This window comes from Meles meles, chromosome 1 (assembly GCF_922984935.1).
Source record: "Meles meles chromosome 1, mMelMel3.1 paternal haplotype, whole genome shotgun sequence".
Lineage (NCBI taxonomy): Eukaryota > Metazoa > Chordata > Mammalia > Carnivora > Mustelidae > Meles > Meles meles.
Genome location: NC_060066.1, coordinates 192,331,462 through 192,353,716, shown reverse-complemented (window position 1 = coordinate 192,353,716; position 22,255 = coordinate 192,331,462). Strand labels below are relative to the sequence as shown.

At 57.6% G+C, this 22,255-nt stretch overlaps 2 protein-coding genes and 1 long non-coding RNA gene across 5 annotated transcripts; 1 reads left to right on the top strand and 2 right to left on the bottom strand.

Annotated features, from left to right (window-relative positions):
- Nucleotides 1–1,808: 1,808 nt before the first annotated feature.
- On the bottom strand, nt 1,809–6,848 carry LOC123952883. Its single transcript, XR_006820760.1, has 3 exons — nt 6,607–6,848; nt 5,870–5,954; nt 1,809–2,562 (listed from the first exon to the last, which is right to left on the bottom strand). It is a non-coding gene; the product is annotated as an uncharacterized LOC123952883 (long non-coding RNA).
- Nucleotides 6,477–15,002, top strand: HPCA (hippocalcin). 2 transcript variants are annotated; one of them, XM_046022497.1, is made up of 4 exons: nt 6,477–6,499; nt 9,214–9,612; nt 13,813–13,918; nt 14,055–15,002. In XM_046022497.1, exons 2-4 carry the CDS (start codon nt 9,235–9,237, stop codon nt 14,150–14,152), a joined length of 582 nt encoding a protein of 193 aa, XP_045878453.1. In that variant the 5' UTR covers nt 6,477–6,499; nt 9,214–9,234; the 3' UTR covers nt 14,153–15,002. The 2 variants fall into 2 exon arrangements, with proteins under 2 accessions (XP_045878453.1, XP_045878444.1); XM_046022488.1 differs by lacking the exon at nt 6,477–6,499 and adding an exon at nt 6,857–6,935.
- TMEM54 (transmembrane protein 54) lies at nt 14,951–21,148 on the bottom strand. 2 transcript variants are annotated; one of them, XM_046022468.1, is made up of 6 exons: nt 20,952–21,133; nt 18,391–18,584; nt 16,221–16,280; nt 15,888–16,076; nt 15,608–15,742; nt 14,951–15,236 (listed from the first exon to the last, which is right to left on the bottom strand). In XM_046022468.1, exons 1-6 carry the CDS (start codon nt 20,965–20,967, stop codon nt 15,162–15,164), a joined length of 669 nt encoding a protein of 222 aa, XP_045878424.1. In that variant the 5' UTR covers nt 20,968–21,133; the 3' UTR covers nt 14,951–15,161. The 2 variants fall into 2 exon arrangements, with proteins under 2 accessions (XP_045878424.1, XP_045878431.1); XM_046022475.1 differs by lacking the exon at nt 16,221–16,280 and having other exon boundaries at nt 20,952–21,148.
- Between the last annotated feature and the right edge of the window lie 1,107 nt (nt 21,149–22,255).

Sequence of the window (22,255 nt, the reverse complement as noted above, 5' to 3'; positions counted from 1 at the left end):
GGGAATCAGATGTCCCAGAGCCACAAGTCCAAGAACCCTGGTCCCAGGCAGGCCCTCATGGGTCTGGCACCAACAGGTCTTGGGGGGAGGTAGGAGCCAGACAATCCTGGACTCATACCTTGGCTTGGCCCCCCCACCTCTGTGGGCCTGTTTCCTCACTGGGTGCCTGTCTCATAGTGGCATTGTGGGGAGGCAAATGTATACGGGGGTAAAGGGAAATGCAGCCCCGGGCACATAGTATCTATAAATGTATCTGTGGGTATTATAAAGTGTAAGTGCCTCATTTCCCCGATCCCTCCTTATGCCTGAGGGGGCCAGGGTGGCTCTGGGAGTGGGTGATGTCAGTTATGATCATGTCCAGATGTATTTCTCGGTTAGCGGGCACCTTGTGAGCGCGCCTGCCTGGGACTCCATGTGCAGAGGTGTGCGTGTGTGCTCTCAGTGGGCGTAGGTGTGCACATGTGTGCATTGGGTGTGTATGCACGTGCAAGCGTATGCATGAGTATGTGTGTGTCTGTGTGCTTATAGCTAGGGCTGTCCAACCCAGGGATTCCCAGGGCACGTGCAGACTTGCCGGTCCCTGTGCAGCATCCCTGCTCTGATTCCGGAGACCCCTCTGGTCACCGTTACTATGGAAACCAAGAGGCAATCCCCAGTCTCAGGAGAGCCCAAGGTGCCAGAAAGGAGAGCTGACCCACTCTTCCCAGCAAGGGAGACAGATCGGGAGCACAAGGCTCCTGAGATATGGTAAAGTCAGCCTCTGGGAGTTAGGCTGTGGGACTCTGGGTCCGTTGGAACCCTCTGGGAAGCCCACACTTCTCCAAGGCATCCTGGCCCACTGGAAAGAGCTCCGGAAACAGAGCCGGGTCCTGTCTTGGATCTGGCTCTAATCCTATGCATAGTCTCAAGCAGGGAACTCGATCTCTTTGTGTCTCTGCTTCTTTGTCTATAAAATGGGGACAATAGGAAGTTCCAACAGAAGCCTTGAGCTAGGATATCCCCTTTCCTCTCCCCAGGAGCACCCGCCCTCCAGGTTGCATGATTGTGCACCCCTGCACAATCCTAGGGGGGCCTCCTTCACGTGCACTACTCTCTGGTGTCTCGTGGGCTCCTCACAGCAGCTCTAGGAAGGAGGCAGCTCCCAGGAGAATGGAAGCTCCAGGAGAACACCGCTGGCTGTGCTGGAATCAGGGCTGCGGCCCCCACTCCTGGGGGCTGCAGCCCTGCAGCACATGAGCAATCCCTTGGGTCATGGAGGCCAAGTTGACTGGGGATTCAATCCACTCTTCTGGGTTGAGAGAGGCAGGGGAGAGTCCTCAGGAGTCCTCAGGAGGCCATGGGCTCTGAGCAACCTCCCAGGCAGAAACAGATCCCAGTTTAGGAAGGACTTTAAAAAAAATTGTTTTGGGGAACACCTGGCTGACTCAGTCAGAAGAGCTTGAGACTCTCGATCTTGGGGTCATGAGTTCGAGCCCCACATTGAGCGTAGAGACGACTTAAATAAAAAACCTAAAAAAATGTTTGACCCTTTAGATTTTGACTCAAGACTCAAATGAGGTTGAGGGCACACACGTGGGTTGTAGACATGGACACAGAATTGTGTATCCCGTTACAAGTGGACACTCAACCTCCTGCCCTTTATCCCACTTCCAAGAGTGACTGTTCCATTTGCGGTAACCTCAGGAACCATTTTCAAACAGTCCGAGATACACCGGGAGGAGCTGTAGGAGCAGACAGAAAGTGTAACGCAATGGAAATGTTAAGAAATATCCAAATGCTTATTTGCTAGAAAAAGTGGCACAGAAAGGGTTGTTTCGCATTTGAGGAGGGGGGAAAAAGGATGGGGGACCTAAGGCAAGTCATTGGGTCTGAGATCCTTCCAGCTAAGAGTTGCTTTCACCAGCAGAGGGAAGAGGGAGGGAGGAGGGGGTGTGGGGGGGGGCTGGGATGTGACCCTAGCTGCCTGCATCACTTCACCCCACCCCCACCTAGGTTAAAACCCACATGCATGGAGCTGGGGGTCAGGGAGCCCCGTTCCCCCCAGCTTGGCTCCAGATCCCTTCTTCAGTGTAGGGGAGATCCTGGCCATCTGTAGAGGAGGTGCTGGACCTCAGGGGGGTCATCAGAGGAAGGTGGAGAGTAGGAGCTGAAGTGGGAGGCAAGGCTTGTGCATATCATAGAGCGTCTCCAATGCCCAGTTACTCTGGTCAGCCGTGGGGAGCCATGGAAGTTTATTAAGCGGGGAGGAGGGGGATTAGGTGTGGAGAAACCAAAGGCTGGGGAGCTGGAAGAGGACCAGGCGAAAATACAGGGCCACCAGAGGAGGGAGTGGGGCAGGGGCCATTGTGGGGAGAGGACAAAGCAGGCCTGAGTTTTTGGTGGACCTCTGACTTGGGAAGGAAGGATGGGTGGGATGAAGAAGAGGGAGGGGTTCCTGGAGGGGACCCAGGCTCCGGGCAGGCTGGGTGGAGGATCATGAATTGGATGCTGGCTGGCTTGAGTCTGAGGTGCCTCTGGGCTTCTGACAGCAAGTCCAGGAAGCGGCTGGAAATACTGGCATCCCTGAGAAGAAGCCAGAGTGAGTGGGGTTGTTTTTGTCAACGTTCCCAAAGCTGGGAAAGAGCCACATCAAGATCTGAACCTGGTCTGTTTCCCTCTGTAGGTTCACACCGAGGGACCAGCAAAGGGGGACCCCTGGGTCCTGAATTCTGAGCTCGGCAGAGAGATCAGCGGCTTTTACCCAGGAGGGAGCTGGTGCTTTCCTGGGGGCACTGCAGTGGGGATAGCTGCCGCAGAGCCCAGCCGCCTCAGGGGCTCTGCAGGCAGGATCTTCAAGCCCAGACTTCTGCTCTGCGGAGGGGCCATTTCCAACCAGTGCCCATCTTCCCGATTCCCCAACACCAGTCTGCCACTTGGAGCAGACATTAAGTACGCGCAGCCCAGTGTCCCAGCCCCTGTAGGCATCCTCTCACTTAATCCTCACAAAGCCCTTTCAGGGGGGCATTAATAATATTGTTTCCACTGTAGAGATGAATGAACCAACGGAACCTTCCAGAGGTGAAGGGTCTTGCCCCCCTCCACCGTGGGGGTGAGGAGGTGGGTCAGCATGGCTCAGTGGCTCTCTGAGTTCTATCCGTCTAGGGAGGTCTGCTGGAGGGGCCCCACCCCACCCTGATTTCAAGTCTGCAGTCCCAGCTCCGGGACTTTCCCAACTCCCCCACCGCCCCCATTCCGTTCTTCATGGCCCAGCTCCCTTGGGAACAGCCAGACCCGCCCCCTCCTCCTCCCGGGCTGTGCTCTTGGCAGCTCTGCCGCCCTGGGCTCTGGTCCGGGGGTGGTCCCGGTGGTGAGGAGGGCGGGATGGGCAGAAGCTGGGATCCGCTGGGCTGAGACTGGGGCATCCGGAGAGCCCGAGGCCCCCACCTCTGGGTCCATGGTGCTCCAGGCTGGGGTGGGCAGGGCCTTTTGGAAAGGGGTGGCTTGAGGTTTAATCACTTTATCAATGTTTGTTTGTGTAATTCAGCCCTGAGATGCTTTTCCTTCCATCTGTCCCCACCATCTGCTCCCATCAGGATTTTCCAAACCGTTTGGGACCTAAGAGGGGAGGCAGGGGGCTGTGCCTCTGAGGGGTTGGGGAGGGGCTGCCTTCATCTACCTCCCAGAGAGGCTTCTAGAGGAGAGCCCAGGCTCTGGAGTCACATGCAACTAGGTTCAAGTTCTGGCATCCTTACTTTCTTGTCGTCTGACCTCCAGCAGGTGACCTGAGATCTCTGAGCCCTGAGGATTAGTTCAGATCAAAGCAGATGATACTTGAAAAGTACCCTGCATACAGTAGGTGCCCAAGAAATAGGCAGTCGCTTCTCCATTCATCCCCCACCTGCCTCTCTCTCTGGCATCCCTCTTTAGTGCTAGAGGAGGGTAGCCAGTTCTGGTTTCTCTACTGTAGTCCCATTCCTCGGGCCTTAGGGACATCCCTCCCCTGGGACTTGCACTTTCTTCCAGCCCCCATGGGTCCTGTCCATTGCTCAGTCCTTTCAATGACCCCACTCAACGTCTACCTGAAGTTGCACCTCTCCCTCCCTCCTAGATGCCTCTGTTTGGAGCAGGAGGGGGTGAGCATCGTTGGCAAGGACACCTCCAGCCTGACCCGCAGAACAGGCCTTCATAGAGCTTTTCAAACCTAAAGGGTTCCAGAGCCACTAAGTCCTCCTCTCTACTCTGCTCATGCCCAGAATTTCAGGCCTGTGAGGGGTCTGTAAGGCAGTAACGGAGCCCTGTCTTATTAGTACTGCGGTCAGGAATTTCAACCGGGGATATCAAGGCACATAGATCATTTATCTAACCTTCCTGCTCCAAAACGGAAGAGACTTGCTCCAGGTCATCCAGGAGTGAAGGGCCCAGGCAGGCCTCCTGACAGCTGCCCCTCTGGCCCCCTTTCTGGGCTACATCCCAGGGCACTAGGTCTTGGGGGTCAAGGGACTCTGGTGTGCAATACGGGGGAGACGTGAGCCTTCCGCTTTGGCTCCCAGGGCTTCCTAGGCCCCCAAGAAGGGAAAGGTGGCTGATGAGAAGTAGTGCAGAGACCACTCGAGTCCAGCTCTGCTCCCAGATCTACCCTACTCATTCCAGGTTCAGGGAAAGTCAAGGGAGGTAAGGCCTCCAGGGAGAGAAGTCATGGTTCTGCCTTCAGGAGACAGAATTCAGACTGGAGGTCCTGAGGGCAGGGCATCAGAGTTACCCTCACAGGGAAGAAAAACAGTGGGGATGGAAAGTCTCTGAGGGGCTAAGCCAAGAAGTCAGCCTGGAGGAGGTGAAGCTCAGGTGGGGAAGTGGGAGAAAGCAGAGACAGTGGCTGAGCAGCTCCTTGTGAGGGAAAACTGAGGCCTCACGAGGATTGAGAGGACAATCCAGACCAGGCTGGGAAGATTCTCTGGCTTCAGGCCAGAGAGAGAGAGGAAGGAGGAAGAGTGGGAGGGGAAGCCCAGGCAGAGAATGCAGGGCTATCCTGTCACCTAAACCTAAACAGGGAAAGCACTCCAGGCCTAGTGGGGAGGATGAAGGGAGCTTGTCACTCCAAGGGCCTGGGGTGGGGCCTGAGTGGCAAGTCTTTCCCTGCCCCCAGGTCCTCAGGCAGGAGGCAGCTGGGGATCACCCACGCATGTCTGGCATCTCTCACGCCTCCACTGGGGGTCCCAACACCAGAGCCAAGGCACACAGAGGAACTGATGTTCTAGAGGGCCCAACTGCCCTCCCCCCACCACCACCCCCCGCTCCGCAGCTCCTCCAGCTGAGACCTCCCCATCCCCAAGCAGAAGGACTAAGGCTAGACTTTGGTCACCTAAACTGCTTGGTCTGGAACCTGGAGGTGGAGCTTTGGGTTCAGCCCTGGAGAGCCAGGAGCCTCCCAGCAGTTGTCTCTGAACTGGAAGGAGCTGTCCAGTCAGAAGGTAGATGCTGTGGGTTCACCTTCAAAGGAACCAGACCCATCTCTCTCACCCGGAAGTGGCCCCCTGCTCCTACCCTGCCTCCCACTCCTTAAGTCTGTTCTTGGCAAAATGCCTGAGTAAGCCTGACCTGAAAGTCAGACCCTCACTCTGCTCAAAGCCCCAAGAGCTTACCATCTCAAAATCTGAAGTCCTTGGAATGATCCTAAGCACAACCAGGATCCCAACCTCTGAACCCCGCCTCAACTTTTCCCCAAACGCTTATCTAATACATCATAGGATTGACTTGTATATTTTGTCCATTGTTTATTGCCCATTTCTGTAACCCCACTGCCTAGAACAATGCTGGGCACAGAAATAGTGCTTGGTGAATGTGCAATGAATGGATGAGGGCATATGGATTCAAGTCCAAGCCTTCCACTCACCAGCTGTGAGACACCGGGAAAATCATGCAGCCCCTCTCAACCTCAGGTTGCTCATTTGTGAACAGGGGACAATAAGGACCACCTCCTAAAGATAAAGGACAAAATTCCAGCTCAGGAAGTGGGGGTTATTGCAGAAGCTGGGGGAGGGAGGATGCAGCCCCCACTCCAGCAGGAGAAGCTGCAATTGAGGGGAGGGGGGTCAATGACTCCCGAGAAGGACTGTCCTGTGTATGGGTGAGGTGCCTACGCACTTCAGAACCCCCCCCTCCCCAGGCTGGAGATGCTTGCTCCCCAGGCCCACATATGACCAGAGGCAGGGGAGGGAGGTGAGTATGGGAGGAACAATTTAGATCAATGTTGGCAGGTGGAATTCATTCTGAGAGGAATCCGAAGATGAGATGGGGCGGTGGGCAGGGGATGGGGGCAGCTCTCTGTAAGGCCGAGGAGGGGTAGGGGGCGTGCCTGGCCCCCAGAAGACCTCCGGTACTGGAAGAGTGGGCGCTGCCCCCTCGCGGAAGAGCCCCCAGCTCAGTTAGTTCCCGAGTTGAGGCGCGGGGGCGGGGAGGGTGCCTATCGAACCGCCCAGACTCCGGATTCCGCCCGCGGAGCGACCTGCAGCTCCGCGCCCAGGTAGGGATGGGGGAGGAAGGCGGGAGGAGCGGGGCTTGTCCCCCGTTCGGAAAGAGGCCTCTGGGCATTGACCCCCCCCCCCCCGGCCCCGACCCCATTTGGGCTACCTGAGTGTAGATGCTGAGATGGAGACCTCTGTCCTCCTCCCCCGGCGGGCGCTCCCTCGTGAGGGGGCCAGGGAAGTGAGGGCGTCCCCCTTCCCTCTCCCGGGCAGGGGAGGGGGCGGAGTCAAGCGCCCCGCTCCCCTCCGCCCCGGGGACTGGAGGAAAAGGGGAGGAACGGGGACCCCTCCGGGGAGGGGCTCTGGGCGAACGCCGCGGGGCGTCTCCCTGGCAGTCCCTCCCCCCGCCCCCCGCCCGCCCCTCCGGCCGCCTCTGCCGCCGCGCGCCGCAGCAGCGCCGCCTTCCCTGCGCAGTCGGTGTCTCCGCGTCGCTGGGTGAGTGGGGGCTGCTCCGGCCGGGGCTGGGGGATGTGGGGAGGGGGCCGCCCGGAGGTAGGGGTCTCCGTCGAGCCTCTCTAACCCCGCCGCTCCCGCGCCTCCCGGGAAGCCTGCCTCCGGGGGCGCGGGGGAGGAGGGGGTTCAGAGGGGCAGGAGCGCGGCGCTCTCCAGGGTCCTGACCGCCGAGTGGCCGGCCGGGAGGAGTCGCGTTCCGGCCGCCTCGGAGCGCCCCCTCCAGGAGGGGCCCCGCGCCGGGCGCTCTGAAGCGTGGGCTCCGCGCGAGAGCTGGGGAGAGGTTTGGAGAGGGTCCCCCAGGTGAGTTTCTCAGGTCGAGCTGTGGGTTCTTCCCATCTGGGGGACTAGGGGGTCTTTGCGGAGACGACAGAATCTCCTACCACCTTCGTCCAAGTCTCCCGATTGGGAGGGGCAGCTCTGAGGGTGGCAGGGAGGAGGGGGCACTGGAAGAGCTCTCCTGCTCAGTGCATCTCTCTGCCCCCGCCCCGATGACCCAGTTCCTTGGACCTTGAGGAGGGGACTCAGGGACACACTCCTCCGCCTCAGCCCCACGCATTTCCTCAGTCCCCTCCCACACACTTGTTCACTGGGTCCTCAGTCTGGGGCAGAAAAGGCTGCTTTGGAAAGGAGGGTCACCAACTTACAAAAACATGCGTGTGACACACTGCTGGGGACACACATAAGTCCCCAAATGGCCATGTAGGCACATCGCCCTCTTACTGTGATGGGTGCCTACCTAGTCACAGGCACATATGTAGACTGAAACACACGAGAGTCAAATGCAATGCAGAAACCAGGGGCATCCATGCATACATGAACACAAGCACTCACACACATGCTCATTACATGCGCTCAAAGCTTCGTGCAGATACACACACAAGGAACCCCCCTCACTCTGTCTCACTCCCAGCGCTAAGCTGGGGGGAGGGATTCACAGCCTGTGCCCCTCCATCCCTGCCTAGAACTGCCTGGCTGTCTCCTCTCCCTTGCCTTCCCCTCAGCCTCGCACACCCTAACCTCCTACACGAAAAGGTAAGTATTTGGGGAGGGTTGGCTGGCCAAGGTTCTCCCTGGAAAAGAGAACCCCTAGTAGGTCTGAGAAGGGCTGCGGCTCCCTCTCCTGGGACCTGGAAGCACCTCTGGGAAAAGAAAAATGGCAAGGATGCCTTAGGGTCCCACGTGCAGCTGCCCATGTGAGAGGTGTCGGCATGGGAGTTGGCTTGTGATGGCATGTGTGAGACATGTGGGGTCGTGGGCTGCTGTCTTGATGCACAGGGTAGGGGAGCTGTTGTGCCGTGTGTCAGAACATGTGAGTTGTGGAGCTGAGGGAATGCTGTCGTGTGTGGAGACATGGTGACCCATGGGTGGCTGTGGGCTGGTATTTGAGTGGCATAGGAGCTGGTGTGTGGATTTGCTGAGCCGTGGATCATAATATGTGTCAGAGTGTGTTCATCTGTATATTGTCATGCATGAGCCTTGTGGCATCTGGGTCCACGTAAATCACTTTTGTTTAACACTTAGGTGGCACATAGAGGTGCAGGCATCATTCCAAGTGCTTCACATGTATTAACTCATTTAATCCCCCCAATAACCAGGTAGGTACTCTTACCTCAATTTACAGATGGGGCAGAGAGAGTATAAGGAGCTCGTCTAAGGTCACCTGGCTGGTAAGAGGCAGAGTTGAGATTCAAACCCAGGTGGTCTGGCTCTGGTGCCTTGTGGTGGCTTTTGTCAGGACCAGTCAGTGTCTGGGCTGCAGGTGTATTTTGTAGCAAGTGGGCATATGTGTGGCAGTGAAGGAGCAGGAGAGAGGAGGGAGGACGAGAAGGCCTTTTGCACCTCCCTGGGTAACTCTTGGAGTCGGCCCTCTCACTCCATGCCTGTGCGCCCTGAACCAGGTCGCTTTGCTTCCTTGAGCCTGCCTTCTCATCTGTAAAGCGGGGCTAATCCCCAGACTTCCCTTGGTGAGGGTGAAATGGTATACATCTGTGATAGCCCAGTGGCTGGTGCTGAGCAGGCCTTCAGTAGATGAGCCCCTTCCTCTGCCTCCTGGTCTGTTCCCTGGGAATGTGTAAGGTAGGGGACATGGTGTGGAGCAGGTCACAGAGGCAGGAGGAGGACTCTAGGCCAGCTCCTCTCTTCCCCTGGGTCAGATGAGAGGCTGGGGTGGCTGGTGTCTGGGGCCCTTCCTGGAATGGTGACTAGGGGCCAAGAGGGCCTGACCAGTCCTCTCTACCCCTTTACCCCCTTGGGGACCCAGGTGGGACTTGGCTTGGCGGCCATGGGCAAGCAGAACAGCAAGCTGCGGCCGGAGATGCTGCAGGACCTGCGGGAGAACACGGAGTTCTCCGAGCTGGAGCTTCAGGAGTGGTACAAGGGCTTCCTCAAGGACTGTCCCACGGGCATCCTCAACGTGGACGAGTTCAAGAAGATCTACGCCAACTTCTTCCCCTATGGTGATGCCTCCAAATTCGCCGAGCACGTCTTCCGCACGTTCGACACCAACAGCGATGGCACCATCGACTTCCGGGAGTTCATCATTGCGCTGAGCGTGACCTCGCGTGGCCGCCTGGAGCAGAAGCTCATGTGGGCCTTCAGCATGTATGACCTGGATGGCAATGGCTACATCAGCCGTGAGGAGATGCTCGAGATTGTGCAGGTGGGCCCCTGGGCCCCTCAGGATGCCAGGTGCAAGGCCTGGCCGCAGGCACCTGCCATCCCTTTTTATCCTCTCAACAGCCTTCGTGGGTAGGTAGTGGCAGGTGCTACTTTTGTGGCCCATTTGAAAAACCATTAGGAAATAATTTCCAGTTTCAGGAACAGTTGAGAAAACTCCCATATATCCTTTACCCAGATTCACCAATTAACTTTAACCATATTTGCTTTATCATCATGTGTGTGCGTGTGTGCGTGTGTGTAATGCTTTGCCGTTGTTCTCAATATGACCTTCTAACCCTGACTACATAAGGATATATTTCCTAAGAACAGGGACATACTCTTACATAACCCATAATATGATTATCGAAGTCGGGACATTTAATGTAGAAACAATGCTATTATCTAACTTACTATATTCCAGTTTTGCCAACTGTCTCAAAATATCCTTTATAGCCCTTTTTACCCAGGTCCAGGATCACATGTTGCATTTGGTTGTCATGTCTCTTTAATTGCCTTTAATCTGTAACAGCTTCTCGGCCTTTGTTTTTCAAAACTTGACATTTCTTCAGAGTATAGGTCAGTGATGTTTCATTGATCCTCATTTACGCAGGAGAAAATGGATGGTCAGAGAAGTAAAGACATTCACCCAAGGCCACACAGCCCATGAGTGGACCACCTCTCTCCACCATCCACTTCCCATCTGGATACCAGCCACCTTTCAACTGACTGAGGGCCCATTAAGAGCCTAGTACTAACTGAGATGTCTATATCCATGAGCTGGTGCCTCCTTTCAATAACTCCATGAGGCTCAGAGAGGTGAAGTAACTTGCTCAAGGTCGCACAGCATGTCAGTGGAGTTAAGTTCAAGCTGGCCGCTATTCCCAACTGCCGCTTGAAAGGGGTCTGGCTTCCATTTCTGGAGTTGGCTTCAACTCTTAGATTTCTCATTTGTAAAATGGGGTGATGGTATTGACCTCACAGGGAGATTTAAGGACCTGATGTGAATGCCCTTTCTTAGTACAAGTTTAACACATGTTAGCTCTCCCTCAGAAAACTTCCTGAGTGCCCATCCCTTTGGCTTGTCATTGAAGTCCATCAGGACTCTGGTTCTGTTTTATCTATCCAGTTCCTAGTTCACTTTTTGCCTGAGCTTGTGTTTCTTCACCCAGGTGGCGGGGTGAAAGGGGTGTTAGCTCCCTATTTCACCAGACTATTGTAGGTACAGAGTGGGATAGGGGCTCCAGGAGACGGTCCAGCATCTAATTGTTACCGGTAAATGTTAGAAGTTGTCAGTTACTGTTGTCTCCTCTGCTCTACTCTAGCTAGAATGGCCTTTTCAACATCCTTGGGATATGCCCCGAGTAATCCCACCGCACAGCTTTGCACCCGCTCTTGCTCCCTTTTCTTTTGCCACTCTGAAATCTTTCCTTCTGGTCCCTCAGTTCTGCTGCTTCCCCTTCCATCTCATCCAACCCATCCTGGATTTTTGCTTTGGCCTCTCTCTTGCAAAGCATCTAGCTCATGCTATGCCCTCCCTGCCTATCGTTAGGCACAAAGCCTTAATGTCTGTCTGTGACCCCCCATGGGTCAGGCATTAACTCTCTAGCTGATGGCTAGTGGGATGTTCTGGGGGTCCTGGTGGAAAGGTTGGGGCAGGTGGGGTGATGGAAGATCACTCAAGGGATTGGATACCAAACAATATGAGGGATGTTCACGTTTTACCACTTAGTGTGGTTGCACTGGTATAGACCGGTAAATCTCGGCCCAGCGGGAGGTGCCAAGCCCAAGACTTCAGTAAGCCAGCCTTATTCCTTGGGCATCCTTAGGACCCCTTCCTGGCTGGCCTCTGCTACCTACGCCCTCATTTCCTTTATGGCAGCCGCGAGCCCCGAGACGGCTGGTGTAGTCAGAACTCTGCAAACCCCACTGACTGATTAATTACAAGCCAGTTCCCATGAAACAACGAGTGCACAGCAATTCCAGATGATTAATTAGGAGGCCCAGGAGAGGCTTGTCATTGGAGCAGGCACTCTCTAAATCACTCGCCCATCCTTCTCAGGACCCAACCCTGTGGTCCGGTGGTGGGCACACTGCAAGGTGTCTGCCTCTTGGCCTCTTGGGGCCCCTACTCGGGTGGGAGAGAACAAGTTTGCAGCACCCACGCAGACTAGCTAAATGCGGCATCTGGGAGTCTAGGGGACTGGAAGGCAGGCAAGACCTGAAGATGCAGTGGATGAGGAATGATGATACTAGAAGTTTCTGTTTACTGACCACCTACTCTAACCAGCTACTATCCCAACTTACACACCGTCTCCTTCAATCCTCGAGGCAGTCCCCATGGGGGAAGACATGAGTAAACTGAGGCTCACAGAGGTTAAGGACTTGTCTGATAAAGTGATTAGTGGAACCAGGATGCCACTACAGGCACATCTTCCTCCAAAATCCCGGCTGGTCATTACCAACCCCAAGCAGGTGTGAAAGAGCGGATTCTAATTCAGTCTCTGGCATCGGTCCCCCTTTCCAAGCCTCCATTTCTTATCTGGAAAGTGGGGATCATGATACCTGCTTTTCAGGGCTGTTGTGACGTTGAGAAATAATTCGTGTGAAGTATCAGGCACACAGCAGGTGTCGGTAAGTGGTAGCCAGGATTACTGTTCCAGGTGGAAGCTGTCCATTCTGGGAAACCCGAAAGGCGTAGAGGTGTTTGGTTGCAGCAGGATCACCTACCAGGGGAGGCCTGGTGATGGAGAGGTCAGCAAGCACCTTGAGTTCCTGGGGCTGGATGGTTTGGACTTGGTAGAAAGAGCAGTGAGAGGTGCCAAAGGCTTTTAAACTTTTAAATGGTGGAGTCCCTGCCAGATGCTGGGCACTGTGCTGAGTTCTGAGGATGTGGGCACTAGCTAGATGTCCATAATCTTCATCTGTACGCTGGGGACTAGGAGCAATCCTACAAAGGCAAAATTACTTCCAGAGAGGTGTCCCCGAAGGAAAAGCCCTGGAGACTCTGGGCCAGCATATGGGCCTTGGCCCAGGGGGATTAGAGAAGGTCCCCCTAAGGAAGTGCCATGTAAGTTGTCTCCCAAGGAAGAGTGGGAGGCAGCAGAAGGAGCGTGGGGCAGTATCCAGAAGGAGCTGGGTGCACGGTGGGCTTGGAGGGAAGCCTGTGTGTGTGATGGGAACGAGGGGGCGGCCCATTGGGCTGAGGATGTGGCGGAGATCTGTGATTGGAAAGATTTCAGAGGCTGTGGAAGGGGCAGACCTGGGACAGCGCGGGGAAGAGACCAATGGGGAGGCTGAGCCGGATGTAAGGCAAGGGAAGTTTTTGGGATGGGAGAAGGGAGGCTTCTTGGCGGAGGTGTCAGTAGCAGAAAGCTGGAAGATTGGGGCCATCGGTCTGGTCTTTTGAGTTCTGGGGCGCTGGGACCCACCCTATCCCACAGGCCAAGTCCTACGTGCTCTGTGTACATTTAGCACAAATACCCTCCTTCGCGTTGCCTCCAGAGATCCTGCACGTGGCAGCTGCAGTTCTGGGCTCAACTGAGCGCCTGCTGTCCCCGCCCCTGGCAGATGCTCACTTGAGTTTATTTGCATAACGTCTCCTCCCGCTCTGGGCCCAGCTGCTCCCGGCCCTCCAGCCCTTGGTGCGTCCCTGCGCCCCCTGCCGGCCAAAGAGGCACCGCAGTCCAATGTCACCCACTCCGCCCAGCGCCCCCTGGGCTCCCCGCCTCGGGGGCGGGCCGCCCAGAGCCCCGAAGTTTCAGAAAAGCTGCGCTAAGCCGGTACTTACCCTGGAGCCCGCGGCGCCGGGTGTTCTAGCCCCTTCGCTCTCTGGGCCCTGATATCCTCCAACATCTCTCCTGTCCCCCTGCACGCAGGCACCCCCAAATTCTGCCCACTCAGAGCTTCCCGCCGCCGCTCCTTTGCACGTGCAGATTGCTCTGCCAGGAATGCCCTTCCCCCCTGGCGCTCCAAGGGAACTTGGTCGGGGCCCGCTCCAATAGCCCCCTGTTTTGGGAAGCCTTCCTAGGTAGTCCTTACTGAAGTCCCCCTCCCCGCCCTTCCAGTTCTCCGTGACCACCTCTCCACCTCACCCAGGAGGAGCTGCAATCTGCGTGTCTGGGGGCGGTTTGGGATGATGGGGGTGGGGGTGGAGGGTCGGGCAGGCTCCTCTCACTCCCTGCCTCCCCCTCCCGCCCCTCAGGCCATTTACAAGATGGTTTCGTCCGTGATGAAGATGCCGGAGGACGAGTCGACCCCAGAAAAGAGGACCGAGAAAATCTTCCGCCAAATGGACACAAACAACGACGGTGAGGGGGCAGGGGCAGGGCGGGGCAGGGCGGGGCGGGGCGGGTGCCACTCCCCCTTCCTCTCCGGCTGCTCTGCTCTGCCTCCCCTCGCAGCGCGGCAGCCTTCTCCCCCATCACTGCTCCCCTTGCCCCGCAGGCAAGCTGTCCCTGGAGGAGTTCATCCGCGGGGCCAAAAGCGACCCGTCCATCGTGCGCCTTCTGCAGTGCGACCCCAGCAGCGCCTCCCAGTTCTGAGCGAGAGGACCCAGGTTCCCCCTCCTCCCTGCCTTCACTGGCCCTCTCCCGGCTATCAGCTTCCTCTCCCTTGTGTCCATCCAGCCTGGGGGTCACACTGGGCAGCCCCCAGGGCCTGCACTGGAGAAGGGAACCCCGCAGTACCCCTAAGGCCCAAGCAAGCAAGCGGTGAGCACCGTCAATCCGAGAGGCAGTTATCTCCCTTAGGCAAGGATAGAGACGCAGGCTCTGGCTGGGTCTGCCCTCCCTCGCCCCTGCCCTCCCTCCTTCCACCATTCTCCACCCCCCCACACACACCCCGCACCCCCACGCCGCCCCTACTCCTACGCAGCCTCAAGCTCCTCCCCCAACCACCGGCAAGCTCCCCAACCCCCACCCCACCCTTGTAGCGCTCAGTCAGGGTGGAGGGGAGAAGTATTCCCAGGTGTGGAGGCTGTCTTCATCTGGAACAGAGAGAAGGATTCCAGAGGTGGCGGGGGTTTGAGGAAAAAGCTTCCTTGAGCCATCCTTTCCTGCAGGAGGACCTCAACCCTTCCTGTTCCACTGCTCTTGTTCTCCTGGAGGCCAGGAAAACCTTGGGGTTCCAGCCTCCCAGCTGTGGGTCCCATGAACCCCCGCCTGCCTTCCAGCACTTGGATGAACACAGACCCACTGATTCCACTGTGTATGTTTCCTCCCTCAGACACACACACAGGCCCGCGGATGGGAGGACACCCCCAGAGCCCCAACCACAGCACCCTTGTGGGAAAGCAGCACAGCCCCTCCCATGTCCCTTCCCCTGCTGCATGCATCCACGTGGAGCATCTCTGTTCTTTTTAATAACTTCAGAATAAAGTCTCATTTCAGTGCAGTGGGCTGGGTAGCTGCGGGAGTGGGTGGAAAGCCCCACCGGGGTCCCTGAGTGACCGGTGAGCCCTCTCAGGTCTGCTCCAGGAATCCTGGGCTGGCCACAGTGCAGACTGGGTTGTAGGGCCCTAGTGGTCACGGGGCCTGGACGGGATATCGGCTCTCAGAGGGTCAGCGGCTCAGAGCTGGTGCAGCTCAGCAGGTCACGGGCCTCCGCAGGCTCTGGGCTCTCCTGCCTCTGCAGAGACACAAGAGGGTGCCAGGCTCTGGGTCTGCTCCTCCAGGATACCTAGGGGCTGGTAGGGCTGCGAGGATCTCGGGGGCAAAGGGGCATCACTATTCCCTCCCATGCAAGAGCCAGGCCATACCCTTGGAGGACCCCCAGTTTGAGCCCAGATACCCCTCCCTCCCCCTCAAGATCCATCCTGGCCCTTGGTTGGGGAGCCAGGTTTCAGCACTGTGACCAAGTTGCTCCCTTTTGTCCTGGGGGAAAAAGCTTTTGCCCCACTTCTCAAGGCAAGGGGTAGGGGCAGACCAGCCTGGGCTCCCCAGCAAGGGCTCCCACAAATACAGGGAGTCAGGGCTGATGGAGGGGGTGACAGGCCTTACCACGTGGTGGCTGCTTTTCCCCCACCAGGGCCTCAGTTCCAGCAGCTGGTGGGTGAGCTGGGCACAGCGCACGGCAAACACGCTCTCTGTCACACAGAACACTAGCGAGATGCCCCAGAGGCACAGGCTGGAGCTCTGGAGGGGGAGCACAAGGGTCAGGATAGAGGGGGTGTCTCTAAGAATCCCCTCCCAACTCTGATGAGCATCTGGGTGTCACCCCTCCACCCCCTACCCACTCCCCAAACCCCACCCCCTGCCAACCCCAGGCCTAAGCACTCACGTAAATGCGTGTGGGGTCGAAGGGACAGTCAGGCACCAGTACGAGCACTTCGGGGCTTCCAAAAGTACAGGCGGCCAGCAGGGCCCGGCCCTGGGTGGCAAAGGTCACGGCGATCGAGGCCAAGAGGCCCAGAGCACAGCTCAGAGACAGAAGGGCACAGGCCACGCTCGAGCTAAACACTGTCCAGCGCTGGATGGGAGAGGCCACTGGTCAACGGATGTCAGGCTTGGCCCCCATGGGGTCAGCCTTGCCCCCTCCAGGCAGGTGAGGCCCTTGGGGGCAGCTGCTGCCCCTGAGCCACCCCTACAGCCCCTCCCAGGAGGAATCACATACCAGGGGGATGCTGGGGAGGTAGCGGGACAGCACAATGGCTGCAATGCCTGAGGTGATGACCTGCGGGGAAGGACAGTCAGGGCCGCTCTCGACAAAGACTCCACTGACGCCAACTCTGGCCCTCCCAGACCCCAGCCCCCCAGCCCTGTTCTGCTTTGGCCCCACTACCTCCGTCTGCACGAAGCCACTGCCTCCTCACAGTCCAGTCCTGAAGAGACGTTTCTGGCACCTAGTAACCCCCTGCCTACCACCTTCCATGACTCCCCACTGCTTCTAGTTGTGTATCTCAAAGAGGCACCTGTGTCGCCCAGGGCTGCGGGGGGCGGTGTCACAGGATATATCCAACACATCTCCCTGGAGGGGAAAAGATTCTGGAAGAAACTAAGTAACTCGATTGGCAAGGAGCTAAAAACTAAATTGTTATTTTAACAAGTCAGAAAACTTTGTGGAGTAGGGGCGCCTGGGGGGGCTCAGTTGGTTAAGCCTCTAACTCGTGGTTTCAGCTCAGGTCTTGATCTCAAGGTCCTGAGTTCAAGCCTTGGTTTGGGCTCCAGGTTAGGGATGGAGCCTACTTAAAGGAAAAAAAAAAAAAAAAGAAAGAAAAGAAAATGTTTTGGAGTAGAATTCTGTGCACTAGGCCGGTGGGAGTCAGGTGTGTGATAGAGAACCAGCAATGCCTTTTAATTCCCCAAGCGGACAGGAGCCAGTGAGGACACTAGCTTTGGTGTCAGACACACAGTTTCAAATCCAGTTGGTTTCTTTGTATCAGCAGGACTCTGGGTGAATCCTCAGCGTGGTCCCCCTCTCTGGGCAGTGGAGATAGTCAAGGCCCCATATTGCCGGGAGGCTGGGAGGATTAGCTGAGAGAATGAGGGCAACGCTGAAGGGGTGTGACTCAGGGCCCATCCCTGGTGGATCTCCTGACCCTGGCTCACTTCACCGCTTTCCCTGACTTCCTTAAGGCTGGCAAGAGGAAGGAACCAGAGTAGCAAGAAGGCCAGGGGACACCGCACACAGCTCTGCAGCCCGGCCCTGTCCCACTGACTGAGGCTGTCCTGCTTGCTGGGGCCTGTGATCTCCATTCACCCAAGGCTTGGGGCCAGCAGGCTGTATGACCTTCACTTTGTAGAGGACAGAACAGGCTTAGAGACAGAAAGAAGCCCCTCATCCAGGATGTGGCAGAGATGGAACTCCAGACTTTGAAATATGGCTGTTGCCCCAAGGCCGCCGCCACCTCTGCCAACAGGTGGGAGAGACCTTTCTGACCTTGAGAATACCGGGCTCCTTCATTCCCCAATTCCTCAAACAGGTACTGGCATCCGGGCCTAACCCTGGCCACCATTCGTTGAGCACCATCTCACAGACCAAGCCTAATGCTGAGTTCCTGCCAAGTTGGCTTTTTCAGGGTCTCCAGAATAGATCTGAACCATTCCCACCTCCACACCTTTGCCTCTGCCATTCTTTTCATTTGGAATGTCATCCCAGCTTCCTCTCCTACTTACCGGCTCTGGCATGCCTCCCATCTGGGTTATGGTAATTACAGCCTATCTTTGAACTCCTACTCATCCATCAATACCCAGCTCTGGGGCCTCCGCCTCTGGGATCCCTCCTGGACCCTCCCAAGCTGAGCTGATGCTCCTTCCTTTTGCCCAGCACTGCCTTCACTACTTCCCTCTTTTTTTTTTTAAGATTTTATTTATTTATTTGACAGACAGAGATCACAAGTAGGCACAGAGGCAGGCAGAGAGAGAGGAGGAAGCAGGCTCCCTGCTGAGCAGAGAGCCCGATTCGGGGCTCAATCCCAGGACCTTGAGATCATGACCTGAGCCGAAGGCAGAGGCTTTAACCCACTGAGCCACCCAGGCACCCCAATACTTCCCTCTTGTCACATTAATCCTAGCTCACAGTAGTGAGCACGGACCAGACGCCGGATACTCATTAATTCTCACCGGGACGCTCTAAGTGGACACTGTTCCCTCCCCCATGTTATAGACAAGGCAGCTGAGGCAGAAAGAGAGGCTGAGAGCCTTGACCAGTGGCTAAGGTGCAGAGCAGAAGGCGTGGGGCACTCCACTTGCCCCCCACCCCCAGGCTCGGGGCGGGGACTCACCAAAGGCCTTTCAAGCCCCCGTCCCCCACCCCCGCCAGTCCCCTCCTGGCCCAGCCATACCACGATGGCAGATGTGACAGACAGGATGTTGACCACGCAGTACTGCAGGGCCACCGCGTCGCGGGGACCCGCCACGTAGCGCAGCACAGTGCCATGGAGGAGGGCGGCTGCGATGAAGCTCACATGGCCCAGCACCACCAGCACCAGCCCTGTCTTCATCAGCACCCTCCGGAAGTCACCCACACTCAGGCCACCTGTGGGTGACAGCCATGTCAGGGTCCAGGGAGGGGGAACACAGCCTCTGGAGGAGGAGAAGACCGACGCCCTGGCAGGAGTAATGGATGCTAGGTTCTAAGTCCGTTTCTGCATGACTTGGGGTCATTAACTTTTCTTGAGCCTCAGTTTCCTCATCCGGAAAAGAGGTTCACAATGCCTTCCTGAGAGTCTCCTGAACTCCAAGGCTGGAAAAGCACACAGGTGGTATTTAATAAAGCATCACAGTCCACATGAGTGCTCAAGGTCCCGAGGGGCAGGACCATGGCTTGAACCTGGGTCTCTAGCTCCAGATCCATGGTCTTTCTGCCAAGCTCCCTAGTCACTGATTTAGTCACTCAGGAGTTTTTACACAAATGTTCACTGAATGCCTGCTCTGGGCCAGGCCCTTTATAAAGCACCCCGGTGAGTTTGACAGTCACTGTCCGAGCCCAAGCAGCCTCTAGTTCGTGAAGCAGGAACCAGGTCCTGCTCGGGATTCACTTCGGAACACAGAGCTGGGCACACAGTAGAGAAAGAACTCACAATTGCTGAACTGACTTGGGGCAAAAAACTCAAGCCTCTGGGTATCCATTTCCTCATCTTTAAAATGGGAAGAATAACTCCTGTCTCTCTGTGGAGAAGGAGGGTCCCATCAGGAGACAGGAAGTGGGGGAAGGAGGGAAGGTGGCTGGGACACACCATGCAGGTCCTGAGAAAAGCAAGCTCTTGGTGCAGGGGCACCAGACAGGGACAGAGCAGGTGGCGGAGGCTGGGGTCAAAGAACACCAGAGAGGCATATGTAAATTCCTTCTGAGTGGCCAAGTGGCTACGCAGCTCCTATCTGCACAGTCCAGGAATAGAGAACCCTCTTTCTTGGGCATATCTGTCCTCTGGAATGTCTTTTATGGGTGCTGGCTTTGTCCCCGAGGCCACACACACCATGCTAGCCCCCTGGCCCTGTCAGCTTCCCCATTCCAGCCAGCTCTGGGAGACTGGGAGACTGGCCAGGTGCCTGAACTAAGCAACCCCCCTTCTTTGCTTAGCTCGTCCCAGTGGGACCTGAGTCCCTTCTTAGACCTCAGTCTCCCGATCTGTGGCAGAGAGGATTGGATCATATTTTGTATATTAGCCCTGTAGCTAAAACAGATAAAGAAAAAAGAGAGAGAGGAAGAAAAGAAAGAAGGGAGGGAGGAAGGGCGGGAAGAAGGGATCATTACTTGGGGGCCCTGGGCCAAGAGGCAGTCCTTAGGGAGCAGGGAGGGTAGGGCCCGGCTCACAGCCCTTCTGTGTGACCTTGCCATATATAAAATGGGGAGGGGCTGGCTTAGCTGTCTCTGAGAGCCCTGGAGCCTGCAGGGCCCTCTGGAGCTGGACCAGGTCTGGGAGCAGAGGGCGGATGATGGGCTTGATGGGCTTGATGGGCACGGTGGATACAGAATGCCGCTGTGGAGATTAGCTGCCAGCCGAACAGGAAGCTTCGGCCCAGGGGCCTGACCCACCTCACTCCATCCACCCACCTACCGGGCAGCCCAGACACCACCTGGCTCAGGGCTGGGCTCATGAACAACAACATCCTAGGACCCAGACTCCGTCGTCAAACCGGAGACACGGTGCCAGTGTGGGGCTGTGCCCGGAGCCCTGGACGCAGTCTCAGGGCAGTCCTGGCCTCTCTGTTTCCAAGTGACCATTCTTAGAGCACTGAGCAATGTGGCTGGCACAGTGGGAAGCACTTTACTCTCCGGAGCTCACTTCGTTCTCGCAGCAGTCCTAGGCGGTGGTGCTACCATCCCCATTTTACAGATGAGGAAACTGAGGTTCACAGAGAGTACGCGGGGAGTCCCCAGGTCCGTCTGATGCCTCAAACCAGCATCACTGTAGGTAGGGAGTGAGGGGAGAGGGCACATCGGTCCCTCTCTGCCTGGCTCCTGTTTCCTAAAGGCCCTTCCATCCCCACCTGGCCGGAGGAGCAGAGGCTTGGAAGCGGGAGCCTTTTGCAAGGCTGAGGAGGGGAAGGGCAGGGAGCCTCGGGGTCAGAACTCTCTGGGCCCTGGATCTCTATCCCTCCGCTCTCCCTCGTGCTCTCGCCCCCAGGGACTCTCCTTCCTCCGGCCTGGGCCTCCTTCCTCCGCAGGAAAGGAAAGAGGGGGCGAGGGGCGGAGGCGCTACCCCACCTCGAGAAGAAACCGGCAGCCCTCCTCCCTCCACCTTCCTGCTGGGGAAACTGAGGCCGAGAGCGGCAAGCGACCCGCAGAGAAGGCGGCGCGGACCCCGGGGTTCCGGGCTCCGGGCTCCGGCCGCAGCGCTCCGCCCCCGCGGGAGGATCCGTGGCGGCGGGGGGCCTCGCGGGCCGTCCCGCCGCGGCTCACCCAGGCGCAGACACATCTCGGCTCCCGCGCGGGCTCTCCGCGGCCGCTTCAGCGGGGCTCCGGGGGCCGTGGCCGGCGGGGCCCCGCTCGCATCCCGGTCCGCAGCCTCCGCGCCGGCCCGCCGCCCGCGCTGCCCGCGCCACGCCCCCGTCCCGCCCGGAGCTGCGGGCTGGCGGGCGCCCGGCCTCCCTTCCCGTCACCCCCCGGGCGGCCCAGCCCCGGGAGGGCCCTGGCGGCTCGTTTGCATCCCGGGCCGGTCGGACCGGCCGGGCAGCCCTTCCCGGCCCGCCCGGCTGAGTCACGGCGCTGGCCCCACCCACCGGGCCGCCGGCCTCGGCGTCTCCCCCCACCCCCGGCCCAGCCCTCCGCGGTGGTTCCATCGCACAGATGACCACTGGGGCTCCGAGGGGGCGCCGCGTGCGTGTGGGCTGTGGCTGTCGTGACCCGGTGGGCGCCGGGACAGGGCAGCCCCAGGGTGAAGGTTGAGATCAACTACTTTCTAGAAGATGGGGAGCGGCAGCCGCGGCGGTGCGAGAGCATTGCTTGGGGAACCAGAATCTGCCCCCGACTTACTGTGTGACCTCAGGCAAATCACCTTCCCTCCCTGGGCCTCAGTTTTACCCGTCCTGGGAGGTTCGGTCCTCGACGCGGAGCAAGGCGCTTTATTTCTCTGTCTTGGGGATGGGGGTGGGGGTTCTCTGTTCTCTCACTGAAAAGTCAGGGATAACAATTGCTGTCCTTTAAGGCCGTGGTGAGACAAAAGGAGATACAGAAAAAAATAAGATAAGAAAACACTTGGGAAGTTCTCTAGAGTACCTTCAAAGACCAAGTGTAGACCTCGCAGAAACACACAGTGGGGGCTTTACTTATCCCGGTTGCTGGTTACTGAGCCGCTGTACTGGGCTAGGATGGGCCCTGCCCTCCCCTGTTTTCTCCTCAGCATCTAGAAGGGGATCCACCCAAGAGCACCCAGCCGGAAGTGGTGGCTAAGGGGGACCCCAGAGTCCCATTCAGGTCTCTGTGCCCACCTGCCCCGGGGTGGCCCTGCTGTGGCCGCTTCCCTGGGCTTTCTCAGCCTCTGGAGCTGGCCTCTGGGAGGCCCTCTCCTGGTATCCAGGCAGCATGAGTTCCTGGTCTGCACCCCTACCCCACTGGGCAGTGGCCTTAAGGGCAGGGGCTGGCTTGCTGCGTGGAGCACTGGATGTCCACCGAATGTCCACCGAATGTGCCCCTCCTGCACACCCGTACTGGTGCCAGCCATGTGCCCTGTGTGTCAGACACCCGGTCAGCACACAGAGCCAAAG

Bases quoted from the DNA above. Each gene is read 5' to 3' on its own strand.
- HPCA (XM_046022497.1), top strand. From the start codon at position 9,235: ATGGGCAAGCAGAACAGCAAGCTGCGGCCGGAGATGCTGCAGGACCTG. The intron at 9,613-13,812 runs GTGGGCCCCTGG...CCCGCCCCTCAG, and splicing joins AGATGCTCGAGATTGTGCAG to GCCATTTACAAGATGGTTTC. The intron at 13,919-14,054 runs GTGAGGGGGCAG...CTTGCCCCGCAG, and splicing joins AATGGACACAAACAACGACG to GCAAGCTGTCCCTGGAGGAG.
- TMEM54 (XM_046022468.1), bottom strand. The intron at 16,077-16,220 runs GTATGTGATTCC...TCTCCCATCCAG, and splicing joins ACCTCCCCAGCATCCCCCTG to CGCTGGACAGTGTTTAGCTC. The intron at 15,743-15,887 runs GTGAGTGCTTAG...CTCCCCCTCCAG, and splicing joins TCGACCCCACACGCATTTAC to AGCTCCAGCCTGTGCCTCTG.